Below are 15,276 nucleotides of genomic sequence, written 5' to 3' on the forward strand. Positions count from 1 at the left end.
GGGGATTCCTGTTGCCAGGTGCATTACCACCAGGTTTTTTGTGGCAGGGTGATCTCCACGGAAAGCCTGGCGGCCTGCAGCCTTGTATTCTGGCCGGCAGGCTGAGGCCTGCCACCGGGCTGGAGGTGCTCACCGCCATCTGCGTCTGTGCGACTGCACCTGCGGGCCAAGCGGCGTTGCAGAGGTTCGGCTTCTGCCAAACCCCACAACTTGTAATGTGGCGATCTTTACCTTCAGCTCCGCAGTGGTCAGCCTCGTAATGAGGGCCTCTGTTTTGAGGGTGTTAAGATTAGGTGATAATGAGACATCCAATACTAAAGTTCCTTGAGTATTTGTATTAGCTATGTCATTAGGTGATAAGATTTTCATGTGGAGCTCATTTTAGTAAGTGTAAAAAATTACATGGCATTTTTGAGTTTTTGAGCATTGTGTCCAAGGGTTCGAATGAACCACCTCACCGAAGTAACAGTGTCCACTGAGGAGTGGTAGGTGATATGTATTTCTAGAGACCTTAGCTTGTCTGCTTTTAATTCCAACAGTATGCTCTTGAAGGTGGGAAATTGTTTTTTTTCAATGTTCTTGCATTCAATTTGGTCTCTCTTTATCACTGCTACCAGTCTCACTGTTTTATCTATCGTGTCCAGTCTAAAGATGGAGAAGCCTGGTGGAATGAGCAAGTCAATCTCTTGCTGAGAAGATCCACTCAATCAAATCTTAGTGAGAACTAGAAGGTCAAGGTTATAGTCCTTAAATAGATGTTTAATCTCAAGGCAGGCTATGGCCGCCGACCTACAATTGGCTAAAATATATTGCAGGTTGTGGTTGTATGGAGTCTAAATTAAAGGAGCTGAGGTCTTTCATTGTGTTAGACTGTCTCTATTGACAGCTTTTACTTGTGGCTTTGCAACGTTCTACCTGGGGGTTCAAAACTATTTGGATGCTTGTACCCTTTAGAACTTGCAATACCTCTACAATGCTTTTTGTGTGAAGAGGTGACATGGCTCTTATTTGTCTGTGTTCTAACTTGCGTGTTGGTCAAGAAATGATGCTGGATGAGGTTTGTATTTATATGTGATGTGAGTTTTCAAGTTTGTACAAGGAGCTACAACCTGTACACTTACGTTAATGTGTCCAGGTGACTCAATGACTTTGGTGACACAGCATTCCAGCTGTGAAGTTCCATCTACAAACCCAGTGTAATCAAGAGCATTACTCAAACTGGTCCAAGTGAAGTGAACAAGAACTACAATACTCATAATGCATTGTGATATTAAATGAAAGCCCATAACATAGCGTAAGCTATTACCTGAAGTCATCTGGTAACCTTAGTACATTTCACAATTAGATTGTATGTCAGGTAGTCTTCAACTGATACCAGAAATTGGCTCCTTGAGTGAGATGGGGCATCCTCTATGAAAACATAGTAAGCATAATATATAGGACTCACGTGACATCACCAGCATAGTGAAGTATTCGAAAATCACGGTTGAATTCCATGGACTTGTCAACGGCACGAAGCTGTGGAACAGAAAGAAAAGAGGGCCCTGGGGCTTACTAAATTCTGTATTGTAAATTTCCACCAGCTAGGCTTTTGAACATTGGATGATGCAAATTAATACACATCTCAGAAACACCTAGTCATTTTATTTTGTCTAATGTCATTTCTAGCTGTCTTTAACAGCTGAAAGACTACACTGGAACACGAGACAGCCACCATCTTTCTCTTTTCTTGCTACTGTCTGGCACAAGTCAAGAACTGAAGAAAGGGAAATAACGGTTAAACTAGACTTTGCATTGTGGCCTACTCAATGCCCAAAGAAACATTTAGGTGTAGCTTGACAGTATAAGGCAAAATACCCCTTGAACCCCATGTCTAAAGGCATATGTCAAGTAAAATACACAACAAAGACAAAAGAAATGTTACATTTACCAAAGTTGCTTCTTGACTCTAGCGCTGATACCCAAAGCAAGAAATTATTCCTGCTTTGGAGTATCAGTTCCACACCCAACAGTTGTTCAAATTCAAAAGTCCTCTTTTCATGAGGGTTTATTAGTGATTTTATTTTTACATACAATAGTTGACACACAGGTGGCGGGAGTTGCTGAGAAGTTATCATCTAAACAACACCCTTCACCAGAGCAGGCTTCTCCCCCTGCCCCAAAAAACATTGTGGAAAAAATGAGGCCAAAACAAGCACTGTACAGCACACTTTTCCATATGTACTGGCTAAGAAGTCACAAGTTCTTAAGACAATTCTGGAGGAGAACTAATAAACTATTCTGGCATTCCAAAATTTTCATGCTAGAACTGTACTTAGGAGCACCGCATCACAAAAGCAGCCAATCATGTAGATACTCATGGGATCATTTTGTGCATGAAACAAGACACCAAATAAAATGACTTAGAGCCTCATTACGAGTTTAGTGGTCAGACTGCCGTACCGCCATGGTGGAAATCTTTTGGACAGTGCCAGGCTGACAGTCCCAAGACTGCGGGATTACGAGCTCACCACAGGGCTGACATGACTGGCAGGTGGAGGCAGGGGGCAGTATCATGGAGCTACTGCCAGCTATGCATCCGTACCTGTTGGCACAACGTGCGGAATGTGCCAATGCACAATTTTGTACATGGGACACAGTGCACCCCAGAACCCCCCATTTTTTTGGGGTAGGGCCCACATTGGACCCCACCTCACCCTCCATGGGGCCGTACTCCCTGTTTTGGGCACCTACTTGCCAACTCCAAACTTTCCGTGGTGGTGGGATCACCATTGAAAACTTGGTGGTCCTTCCGGGATGTCTAACATTGGCCGCCACAGTCAGGACTGCCACATTCTCTGTTGCACTGACTATGGCGGTGCCGGTGGTCCACTGGCAGTCTTCTGGTGTTCTGATCACCAAACCCATAATCTGGCGGTCCAGCCTCCAAAGTTGCAGCAGTCGGACCGCCACCACTACCATGGCAGTCCACAGACCGCCAAACTTGTAATATGGCTGTTAGTCTTTATTGATCTCCGGCTCAATGTCCATTATAATGCCAACTGACTTTGCACAACCAGCTGAGGACCCTTTACAGATGCCTCCTCAATCTCTTTTGTATCTTTCTCCTCCAGTACCAAAGGCTGCAATAATATCAAGACAAACGATAATATTTCCTAACAGGAAAATCCCAGTTACACCCATTCACTCTCCGGCAACATTTCAGTCAGAAAATCCCCTTCTTCCTCCCAGGGATCTGCATTAGGGTGCACGAAATGCAGGATTAAGAGCTTTCCTTCACATTCTTCTATGTCATTCTCTCATTCTGATAATAATGATACCACTTGATAGTAAACGCTACACCACTGACATGTTCCACCTCAAGAGTTTCACCCGTGGAAGATATCACCATGTTCTACAATGGCTTAGTCCAAAGGGTCACGAAACTGAACATTCCATTGGAAACTCTTCAAGCATCAGTCTCCAGCTGACAAAGAAGTATAAATTGCATCAGCGAAATCCTGCTTTCTTGACACTGGGTGCTAAATCGAATTCTGTGGGTCTAGCAGCAATAACCATAAACAAACAAACAAAACTGCATACTCGCTAGTCAAACCTAAGCATACAGTTAAATAGTTTGCAATACACAGACAATGAATATCGTTCATAGAAATTCATCATTTATGTATGCTGTCTATACTGTGAAAACAATGAACAAGAGATTCAAACACTTACACATACAAAAGATTACAACCATTCAAGTTCCTGCTGCACCTGTAATTCAGCAACCAGAATAACACCACTATGCCTTACAAAACGATACTTGGTAGTTTTTATTAAAAATGTCAAAGCACTTTTCAGTCAGTTAAAAGTCTACTCAAAAGTCTCCCTCTTCAGAATGTAAAACTGCTGTCACAGGTGTTGATATAGATATAAACATCATATATTGGGGGTCTATAAACGTAAAAATTAAAAAGTTAGTTACCTTTGGTAATGCTTTTTCATTGTGGATACCCTCCCTACCCACAGGTTCCTCACCTATAGAATATCCCCAGGTGCCAGACTGGACCTGAAAAATGTAAACAGCTTTGCTTCCACATATCTGTAAGTGGCACTATGTGGCTCTGTGTGACTTCAGGACTGAACAAACAAAAAACCATTGATGTCGGACTTGGATGTCACAACAGCAGTGCATTGTGTACTGATACTCACAACGCAGTCTTACAGATGTCAAGGACAGGCACTCCGTTTGCCAGTGCAGTGGTAGCAGTCTTGGCCCTGGTGGAATGGGCCCTCAACCCCTCCAGGGGTTACTTCTTGTGAAGCAGATCTTAATGTAGAGGACTATACACCTCGAAAAAGTCCTGTTCTGTACTGCCTTGCCTGTCTTTGCCCCACACACAACTGATCATCCACTTGTTGGCCTTTAGTGCAATCAATATAAAAGTTTGAAGCTCTTTTGTATCCAGCCAGTGGAATCTCCCCTCCACTTTCAAGGGGTCAAGAGAAGCAAAAATCGTTGGAAGAGTAGTTGATTGTCCAATGTAAAAAGCAGACATAGTTTTTGGCATAAAGGCCACCTCGGTCCTGAATATCACTTTCTCTGTGAGAAAGGCAATGTAAGGCAGCGCTAATGAGAAAGCTTGGAGTTTACTCATGTGAAGAGCCGAAGTCACCGAGACCAGAAACATGGTCAGTAAAGGGTCACTACTGCGGGTGCCACATGAAGCAACAAACGTGTCTGAGCGCCTGCCATAGACAGACTGTAAAGGGACACTTGGTAGCCAGGATAATGAAATCCACAACTCCGGGAGGAACATCCAACCTAGTCAACTGGCTCACTCAATCTCCATACATGGAGGTGGAGATTGAGTGGGTTTGGGTGCAGGTCCCTGCCTACTGCTGCAATAGGAGACACTCTTGAAATGGTTGTCTGAATGGAGGACAGATAGTCATGCCATGACGTTCTGTGTATCACACTCCTCTTACCCAATCAGAAGAGTCTAGGATGACTTAGGCCTGGTTGTTGGTAATCTTCTTCAGAGCAAGGGCCAAGAAAACTAGCAGCAGAAAGGCGTACAGGAGTCCCTTGCTCCACTCTTTCTTGAATTTGTCTGAGAGAGCCTTCTTGGAAACTCCAACGCACACAAGTTTTAGCACTACGTTCTAAGCCATTGTGAAAAGATCTAGCCAAGGTTCTCCTCATTGCTGGAAGATACCCTGTGCCACCATGCGTTGTAACCATCATTTGACATCCAACAGGTGCCATCAGTTTCTCCGCCCTGGCATTCAAAGATCCCGCCAGATGGTTCACGACCAGGGTAATACCCTGATCCTCCAGCTAGCTCCAAAGACGACGTGTCGCCTGGCACAGCACCCAAAATACCACCCAGACCCAATGATATGAATGCTTTCAGCAACAGGCAAATTGGCCGACAACTGTAACAGGTGGATGCAGAAATGCCCAATGCCCCCCATGGGGACACTTTGCTGGAGATCTTTTTTCTCAGCCATGGGGTAAGATATATGGTTAAGAAAACTTGGGGACCATTATAATTCCACAAGTTCTTTGTGATTTTTAATCTTGGCAGGAGACCCAATCAGGATAAAAGCAGTTTAGGATGCCAAATTTAACTCACAACCATTGTCCAATCTACCACTTCTCACTGCCCCAACAACACCTTAGGGCTGATGCTGGTAGTTGGATTATTTCCTTACAACATGGCTGAAAAACAAAAAATCGCCAGCAAAGTCCCACCTACCCCCACCGAGCCCATTGGCCATTGCAGCACCTGCCCAATGAAGAGCACAACTCGATGATGACGTATGCCGCCTCATGGGCAAGGGTCTGTGCATCCTATAAAGGATGCTCCGTTTGACCTGTAACAATCTCCTCTCCTAAATTTGTAGAAGGTGGTTTACGGAACTGCACATCTTTTTTGGGTATATCCATGATTGGCCAGTCTAGTACCGAATCCATGAATCTAATCTATCCATATATGTGTAAATATCTAAGACTCATGACATGCTGTGAAAAAGGAAACTACAATTTCAGTACAATACACCTCATGTATTCAGCCTGTACTCGTACGCAGAAGAACAGAATAGAAGACAGAATTCAAAATGTGAATCCACTTCCTGCGGCCTGGCAAAATCTTGTGAGAAGATGTCCTTTTGTAGGCTCTCCCACACACACACACATTTTGCCATACTATTGCTGAATTTCCTACTGGTGTGATAACTCTGTAATGCACTGGGACCTACTTACCAGGCCTCAGTACATGTTCTCTAATCCTTAAAAGGTACATGTGTAATTGGCTTATGTTCAATTGCAATGTTAATTTACTTATAAGATTGCAGTATATGGTACCAAGGGTACCTAGGGCCTGTTAGTTAAGTGTTTCTCATGGACTGTAGTACTGGCTGTGCCACCACAAGTGTGATGAGGTAAAACACGACACCCAGACTGTCATTCCAGGCTGGTAAACAGCTTTTAAACTGTAAACTCATTTTTGCCAATTAAACATATGGCAAAGACCACACCTTCCTTTTTATTATATAAAATTCACCCTTTAGGCAGGGCCAACGAGCCCCAAGAAAAGTTGCATTATATTAAAAAGAAGGGCATGTATTTTTACATGCAGCGGCAGTAAAAACGACCCTCCTTGTCATGATCACTGGGGAAAGGCTAGGAGCCCCATCTGCAAGTTTAGTTTTAGACACTGAATCTCAGCAGTTTTAACTTTTAAATGGGACTTCTAAAGTTGGTATTTCAAGGTACCAAAAGAATCTGTGCATTAAACCTGACTTGTTGCTCAAGTTGAATTTAATGTCACTAGTTTAAACAGTGAAACTTTAGAAAGTTCCCACTTTGTTGTTCAGTTTCCAGTAGCCGTTTACAGCTGCACGCAAGTTGCTGTTGTCAAGACAGCCCATTCTGTCCTCCTGGAGAGAGTTGTGAATGACTCTCAGGAAGAGGAAGAACGTATCTGCAGAGAGAAGAGGTGTGATCTCCTCCTGGCAGGATGCCCAGTTTGTGGCTTAGCCCCAAAGGCAAGCTCCAGATTGGAAGCTGCCTTTGAAGGGCAAATGGTATAAGGGGCTGTTCTTTTGGTTTAGCAGACAGGCTGGCATCTCACCAGAAAGGAAAAAGCTGCTGCTAAACCGTTTTTTCAACAGGTGTGTAGACCCCAGGTAGTCACCCCTCTAGGTTGGGCTAGGGAGCACTACAAGCAGAGAGGATGGCTCTGCTGTGTTGAAAGTGGGCAGAGTAGGGTACCCTGGGATAGCTACTGTAGATGCCATACTTTTCAGGAAGTCATCAGGGACCTTTGTAGCCTGATAGGCTGGGTGGTCACACTGCATCCCCCTGAGTTCATAATAGGCATAAAAGTAGAACCCCTGGCACCCCAATCTCCGATCATGTCTAGACTGGAGGGAAGGACAAAAAGAGAGGCTGATCTAAAGGCTGGTTTGCACCTGCTGCAACTTGTGCTAGCAAAGAAGGGACTATGTCTGTGGAGTTCCGCTCACAGAAAAGTCATCCCTGAGCCCTAGAAAGAGAAGGTGACTCCAAGAGTCAGTTAGCTGTCTCTGTTGCAGCCACAGGGACATAAAAGCTGAGAAGCCTCTTCCCAGCAGCCTGGAAGATCAAGTCCCAGCTGTAAAAAATTGATCCCTAGTAGAGTCATCAGAGTGTAGTTTGGTCACCCAGCATGAACGTTACAGCACATTAAAAGGAACTGCTGGTTTCGCTGTAACCAGAGAACAGCAGATCATTGTCAAATTGTTTTGTCCTGGACCTCATCAGGACTTTGTGGGACATCAACCTCTGAGACTAAAATCGTCCCTCCTTGTTCGAGGCTTCTAAGGTGGCCCCAGGAGGACCCTTGATACTGGCTCAGCAGCCTAAGAAGCTTGGAGCATGTTCAGCATCCTGCATCCTTTGCATCAGGAACACTCCATTGTACCCTATGGCGGTTCACCCATGGAACCTGGAACTGGACTGGAGACTGCTTTCCTTATGAGGTAACTGTTCGGTTAGACCTGACTGGACCCTGTGATTAGCTCCTTGTCAGAGTTAGCAGTGACTACATAGCCATTTTCAAGTCACTTGTTGTGGCTAACCTTAAACAGAGAGTCGTTGTAGATTTCAATGATTTATTGCATTTGAGTGAAAAGCAGTGATTTAATGTTTTCTTTAAAAAAGCATATGTACGGAACCCTCTGGTGCATTTTTGTTATTGAGGTGTCTATTTAAAGAGAAACATACAAACTATTTTTATACATTGGTCGTGACATTTTTATTATGTTGCATTATCTTCTAATTCAACAGCAGTAGTACTTCTTAATGCTCTACCCATGTTCCTTTGATGAAGCCTTACTGCTCAGAGCCACAGCTACCCAAGCTTGCTAAGGTTTTACAGACAAACCTGACTGGACCGCGTATGGAACTGAGACTTTATGACACAGTGAGGTCGCATAGCCACGCCATAAAATAAGCCACTTTCCCATGAAACTCAAATACAAATGATCTCTGTACTTCAGGTCAGAAAGCAATGCCCAATAAAGTGGCCAATAAGCCCCTCCAGGACATTCTATGTTTTATAGGTTGAATGCCTGAGATGAACCTTTGCAAAGATGGTCCAAAATTGTGTGGTTTTGGGTTCTTGCGAACCATATACCCACAGTCATGCAGATTTCCACTATCTGCAACCAAAATCCCTCTGGGAAAGCTTAAAAAAGTAGAAGTAAGCCGAAATAATCTCTTGATTCTTATGGAACTAGGAGTCCCCTTTAATAGAAGTCGCAGGTAACGTCTAAGCATAAAACTGTTAGGAAGGATCCTTACAGTAAAGATGCCAGGTGGCAATGCAACCTTATCCCTTGTGGTCAAAGTAGTGGGTATTAAACATGGATTCATCTTCTTCATTGCCTTAATGGCATGAGGGTATAGAACACAAAAGACACTGCTTCCAAAATGCCCTAATAATGAGTGTATAGGCACATGATTGTTACTTGGCACAAATGTCAAGAAACATTTTCCAGACAGGTTATCTCAGAGTCAATGGCAACATGGAGAAAAGAAGCTAACATTTGAAAGGTTAAATGATAGCTTAATGGGAATATCCTGAAAAGGGAGGCCTTTCGATGATCAATATATACATGGGTGGCTCTCAAGGCGTAATAGCAACTATATCCTTCTTCTTGACAAAGACACTCCCCAAAACAGAGGCCCTATAGCCACACTGTCCCACTGATCTCTATTTGCACCGATGCAGGGCATTTGACTCTAGGTGTATAAACTGTCGGGTACCAATCAAATCATTCCTCAGGGAAAGCAGGATCCTGAGTTGAGTGAGAATACAAGGGAAGAATATAATTAGCTTATGCATCATACCCAGCAGCAGTGTCATATGCTTTGTTGGCAGAGGGACGCCTACATGATTTTAACACCATTGGAGCCCTATTTGTTAAATTTCCAGTCCAACAAATGGGTTCTCCATTAGCCAAAGAAAAACGCTCTGCAAAACTGAAGGAGCAACAGAACCCCAGGGACGGTCCATTGCTTCTATATTGCTTATTATATTATTAGCAGTAACCAACTTATTCTTCTCCAGCAAAGGATGTCAGAATGAACAACAGTGAAGCCTCTCCACCTTGAACCTGGTAAGGATGGTGTTATTTACAGACAGTAGGGAATAAATAGACAAAGGTCTTCAGCTAGGGGAAAGAAAAGCGTTAACTAGGAAGCAGCTGCAAACCAGAGAAATAATTCATTCATGTTATTGTTTTTGAGTGCGACACCCACCCAAAGGGACAATGTTGGCGCTGGCAGTAGCTTGACTGGGAAATAGAGGGGAAAAATAAGTAACAGAAGATGTGAGTTTTAAGTTCTTTCATGAAATGAAGATGGTTGGTGCACGGACGGAGGGTGAGAAGAAGGGTGTTCTATAATTTGGGAGCAAAGTAGTGTAGAGCCTGACCACCAGTCCTGGATTGCTTATCCTTAGGAACATAGGGCCTCATTTATAAGGAACTGGCGCATTGAATCCGATGCGCCCGTTTCCTTGCGTCACCCTGTGCTCCCCTAACGACACCATGGTAGTGCTCTATTTGTAATACAGCACACCGTGGCACTCGTTAGCACAACTGCAAAAGTGGTGCTGTGCAAGGTATTGCGCCACTTTGTAAATAAGGTGTGTCAGAAAAGCTACCTTAGCACCACCTTAGTGTAAAAAAAAAACTACGCTAGGGCGGCACAAGGTGGCGCTAGGGGCTTGTAAATATGCCCCTTTGGATAGAGAAATGAGTCGTGCCTTAGAGCACGACATACTTTTTTCTGCAAATATGTCTGCTGTATGCAGCCCAAATTACCTGCAACAAGTCACAAATGCCCCTTAGGAGACAGTGCTTAGAGTGTTTCATTACCTTTTATTATGAACATCCAGAAGACTGACTAGGTATCTTCTGCCTAGGGAAAACAATGACCCCTCAAAACAGAGCCTTTTATCCTGCACGCTATTTTTTGCTGAAGTAGGCTTTTGGATTAATCAGGTAATGTCCTTAGAATTACTGAAACTTCCATTTTGGGGATTCGGCAGACTTCTCCACAGGCCATCATCCGTAGGAGAAAAAAAGACCCATAAACCGATCACTGGAAGAAGACGTAAAAGAGGAGCGACTTGGGCTAAGTTCAACAATACCAGCTACCACTATAGAGTGTTCCGAATTGGTTCCAAAAAATAAAACTGGGCTTTAATAGAATTTTATGTTATTCTGCAGTGTTAGGGGATACACTTCATCAGGGGACCCAAGTGCATATAAAACACAAAATCACAAAGACGGGAACTTCTTGATTTGAAGCGAAGCCCAATGCAATAGTCACTTCACCCTCTAAAGCATTCTAATGTGCGCATCTGGCATCTTTCTCTGCATATGTCTCCCTACACTTGGAACCACTCCCTGGCAAATGCTAAAAGTTAAGAACTGTAGCCAGACAATTATGTCGAAATAGAGAGGGGCTTTGGCTGTACCTTCATTTTGGAAGCCAGGAATACATGTTTTGCTTGGGCAGAAATTGTGTGCTTCCACAAAAAGATGTGTTTGCCCTCACACAGCTCTGATCCTTCCATTTAGTTATCCGGCAGCCTGAGGTTGAACTTTCAGGGGCACACACATGCCACTGTAATGTTGTTAAAGTGCCTTAGATAACAAGATCATTTATGTTATTTTTCTCTGGCAAGAGCACAGATGAGAGGAGTGCAATCATTAACCTACATGAGTTTTAGGTCTAGGTTGACAGTGAAACTGTCCCTTAACCTTTTAATCTGCACCCATATTATTCTATAGCTCTTTGGTTCCACATAATTACATATTGTAGGAAGCCGGCTCTTTATATGATATATCAAAAATAGATATATTGGGCAACGAGTCCAGGGGTTCCCTGACTAGTGGACAGGGGCTTGCTCTAGCAGCCCCAGGCTTATGAGAGAGTAGCGTGAGACACTTGCATATACACACACAGTCAATAATAGAGACACACGACTCAAGGAGATCCACGCCAATTTACAAAAATAAAAGTCTCTTTATATAGGTTTTGCCACCACAATCGATGCAGGTAAGTACGTTTTGCAGGTAAAATCTTTCCAGTTCTGAAGTCGACACAATGCAATCTTCAGGAAGCTGCAATATTATCCTATGGAGGGAAAACAAAGACGGTAAAACAGGTGCAGTACAGTGGCTTAAAAGGCAGGTCTGTTGGGCTGGGCGGCATGGGATCAGCCGGGCGCAGCGGTGTAGTACCACGTCGGGTGCCCAATGTTACTCAATGGGGATTGATCCGGTCGAAAAGATGTGGCAGGTGAGGATTGGGGATCCCAGTTAGGGGGAACCAACAAGTGGGCCAATCCACTTCAACTCAGACTCTGCGGCATGGGTGCAGCAGTGATTTACGCATCGGGTTTTAGACGGTCCAGAGTCCTCGCAGTTTGTTTTAGGGTGACTGTAAGATTCAGGGAAGCAGTTCTGCTGCTCCACTGGAGTTCCTGGGTCTTTGTTGAAGGTAGGCAAGCCTCACAGGCTTCTGGGGGCACAGCAGCTTGCAGGACGAGTCGAGTTTGGTGCAAATCGGTGGGAGCAGCAGTCAGGCCAGCAGGGCTTGGGCCAAGTCAGGTGCTTCTTCCTCAGGCTTTGCTTTTGCGGCTCTTGAATTTCCTTCTCTTCGTAGGTCACCAGAAATCTGAAATCCTGGTGCCAGGGCTCCCCTAAATACTTAATTTATGGTCGGTTTGGGGAGTGTAGGGTAGTAGTCAATGGGCTACTAACCCCCGGGGTCACTACACTCCCTTTATGACCACTTCCTACGGGAGGTCTGCATAACCCTGCCCCAGAGTTCCTAAATCTGCCAACTCCAAGATGGCAGATTTCTAGAAGTTGTGTCTACATCAGGCAGCTCACCTTAGAGGTGGGACTGACCTAAGTAATGGACACACCTGCCGGAATACTGCATTTCCCACCTGTCAAGGTGCCCGATGGTCCCTAGGGCAGGGGGTCGGCATCTCTCCTGGGAGTGAAGCCAGATCTGCATACCAAGGGTGGTATGCAGGTTGCAGGTCATCCTGTTGGGTGGGGTGAGTAATCACCTCTCCCAGAGCAGGATTTGTTTATGAATGCCCGAGAGCAAAGGCTCTCATCCTTGGGGGGTCAGACTTGTATCTGGTGGTGGCAGTCTGGCTGTAACTAGTCAGTCCATACACGGGTGTATTATAGGTTTTCAGGGGCACATCTAAGGTGTGCTCTGGGTGCAAGTATTAACAAACCCATCACTGCCATCAGTGAGGGTTTATTAATGAGAAATGTTTGATACCAAACATCCCTAGTTTCAGTGAAGCCATCATGTAGCTGGGGAACTCGTATTGACCAGTGTCCAGCACATTTATCTAAAATAGCTTCCCTTCTCACTCAATATGTCTAAGAATTGACAAAGACATAGCTGGGATATATGCTCATGCAGATATATTCTCACATGCAATGTAATGCACCCTGTCTTAGGGTAGTCAGCCTGCTGTAGGGGTGACTCGCATATATTGCATGCAGTGTTTAGAGGACATGACGCACAGCTGTGTGCTATGTTGTAATTTCACTTTTAGCTGTGCTAAGATTCACAGCCTGCAACAGCAGGCTGCATGTGCATGTGCTAGGTGAGGGGTCCCTGAGGGTGGCACAATTTGTGCTGCAGCCCTTGAGGAACCTCTTCGGTACCCATCTCCTAGGTACCAAAGGTACCACTTACTAGGGGCTTACAGTGGGGGCAAAAGTATTGCCTACTGGGGATCAATTGCACAGCTTTAGGGAAAGAGATCTGGCACTGGTGGCCTGGGTAGCAGGAACCCTGTGCACTTTCAGTCAGAATTGCATTAAATACCAGACAAAAGGTGGCGTGACCATGTCAAAAAGGGGCAGTTTCCTACACATATTTCTTCCCAAGTTATTTAATGTAATGTTTTACATTGCTATATAACATTCTTATAAAGCCCAACCCATTGGTATTGTCAGTCTTTGTTCTGCTCAAGCCTCTAGCAAGAACAATTAACCCAGACCTGTGCTCATATGAGCACAATTGAATAAAATTCTGACAGCGTTTAAGAAGAAAAAGTTCCACTTGTTGATGAGTGATGAAGATTTGCAGGAAATCATTGTGAACCTCTCCATCAGGGCAGAGGAGGGGTGGTGCATCACCCAATCATTTAGGTCTGGAGACTGCCATTCTTTGCTGTGCAGAAGACTACCAAGAAACCCAGAATAGTTTAATCTGAATAGTAACAGCTGTAATTTAAATTGATGGTCTAGCAAGGAAAAATGGAGGAAAGAAGAAACTAAACATGGGTACCAAAAAGAGGACTGGAATGTAGCCATCTTCTGTATCGAGGTGGGGCATGACTGGCGGAATAATGCATCAAGCATGTCCTTTTTGAAACATTAGGTTTGTGCAAACTGAAGTGGGTGGACCTCTCGAAATCTCCTCTTCATGAAATGACTTGAAAAACACTATGTGACCTTATTCCAACTGGCAACTTGCCATTATTTCACATTAGCTATTTGTCCCACTAATGAAGTGCTGCTTGAGTCTGTACTTCGGCTAAGGGGTTTCCATGATAAAACACAGTCATCATACATAATGCTGCCCCTCGCAGGTGCCATGCATCAATGTAGACTTTACAATTACAATTGAAAAGTAATGCTGGAAGACCAAGTGCCTCTGATATTCATCAGCATGTTCCACAACTGTCTTTGAAACATTTTCTAAGCAGACTATGAAACCTGTGACCTTAAAGCAGGATTAGCCATGTTATAGCCAAGTTCTGTCTGGCATGAGGTTACTTTACACATATTGAGAAAAACATTCCTGTGATATTCCTTGACGGGAGTGCGTGTTAGATCTGACATCCTTGGCTAGGTATTCACCCAAACCTTTTTCCTTCACTCCTCCTACTCCTTCACTTTTGTTGGGTTTAGGATCCTGCACACTTTACACGGCTAACTGTTGCTAAAATGCATGAGCTCACTTCTTAAAATATGGTAACACTACCTTATCCCCAATTGGCATATTTAATTTCCTAATAAGTCCCTAGTAAAGTGGTACTACATGTACCCAGGACCTGTAAATTAAATGGTATTTGTGGGCCTGCAGCACCTATTGTGCAACCCATTAAGGTAGCCTTTTAAAATATGCCTTGGGCCTGTCACTGCTGTCGGTAATGCAGTTTTAAACTGCCATTTCAACATGGCAAAATAAACCTTTTACCAGGCCTAAACCTTCCTTCTTAATACATATAAGCCACCCCTGAAGTAGAACATAAAGACTTATATGGAAGGGTGCATGGTATTTACAAAGTAGGTTAGTGTTACTTGTCTTGGCAGTAAAAAAACTACTAGAGTCATCTTTAACTGTTGGAAGGCCCATCTCTCCCATTTAATAAGTGATAGCTTTGGATTGGGTACAGATAGATGCTGTTTACACTCAAATGGATTGTAACATAAAACTCGCTTTAATGGTAATGACGGATGTTAAGTCACAATTATGAAAATTGCACTTTTAGAAAGTTGGCATTTTCTTGTTCTAACCATTTGTGTGTTCTCTCAGTGTCCTGGGTCACGTGACTGTGAACATCTCTGCTGTTCGGGTATGTGTATTGCTTCCAAACAATAATACAAAGGAGGACTGGGTGTGGACAGGATGAGCCATCATGACAGGATGACTGAGAGGGGCTACATGCCAAGGCCCACTTACATTTC

General features: G+C 44.0%; 1 protein-coding gene across 2 annotated transcripts in view; it reads right to left on the reverse strand.

Moving 5' to 3' along the window:
• LOC138261666 (unconventional myosin-Ig-like) overlaps nt 1-15,276 on the reverse strand; it is a 912,364-nt gene that overhangs the window by 499,824 nt on the left and 397,264 nt on the right. For both annotated transcript variants that reach the window (XM_069210894.1, XM_069210895.1), the window contains one exon: nt 1,448-1,518. In XM_069210894.1, the coding sequence (XP_069066995.1) occupies nt 1,448-1,518 (71 nt within the window). The remainder of the gene's footprint in view (nt 1-1,447; nt 1,519-15,276) is intronic.

The sequence above is a fragment of the Pleurodeles waltl genome, chromosome 10 (assembly GCF_031143425.1).
Source record: "Pleurodeles waltl isolate 20211129_DDA chromosome 10, aPleWal1.hap1.20221129, whole genome shotgun sequence".
Lineage (NCBI taxonomy): Eukaryota > Metazoa > Chordata > Amphibia > Caudata > Salamandridae > Pleurodeles > Pleurodeles waltl.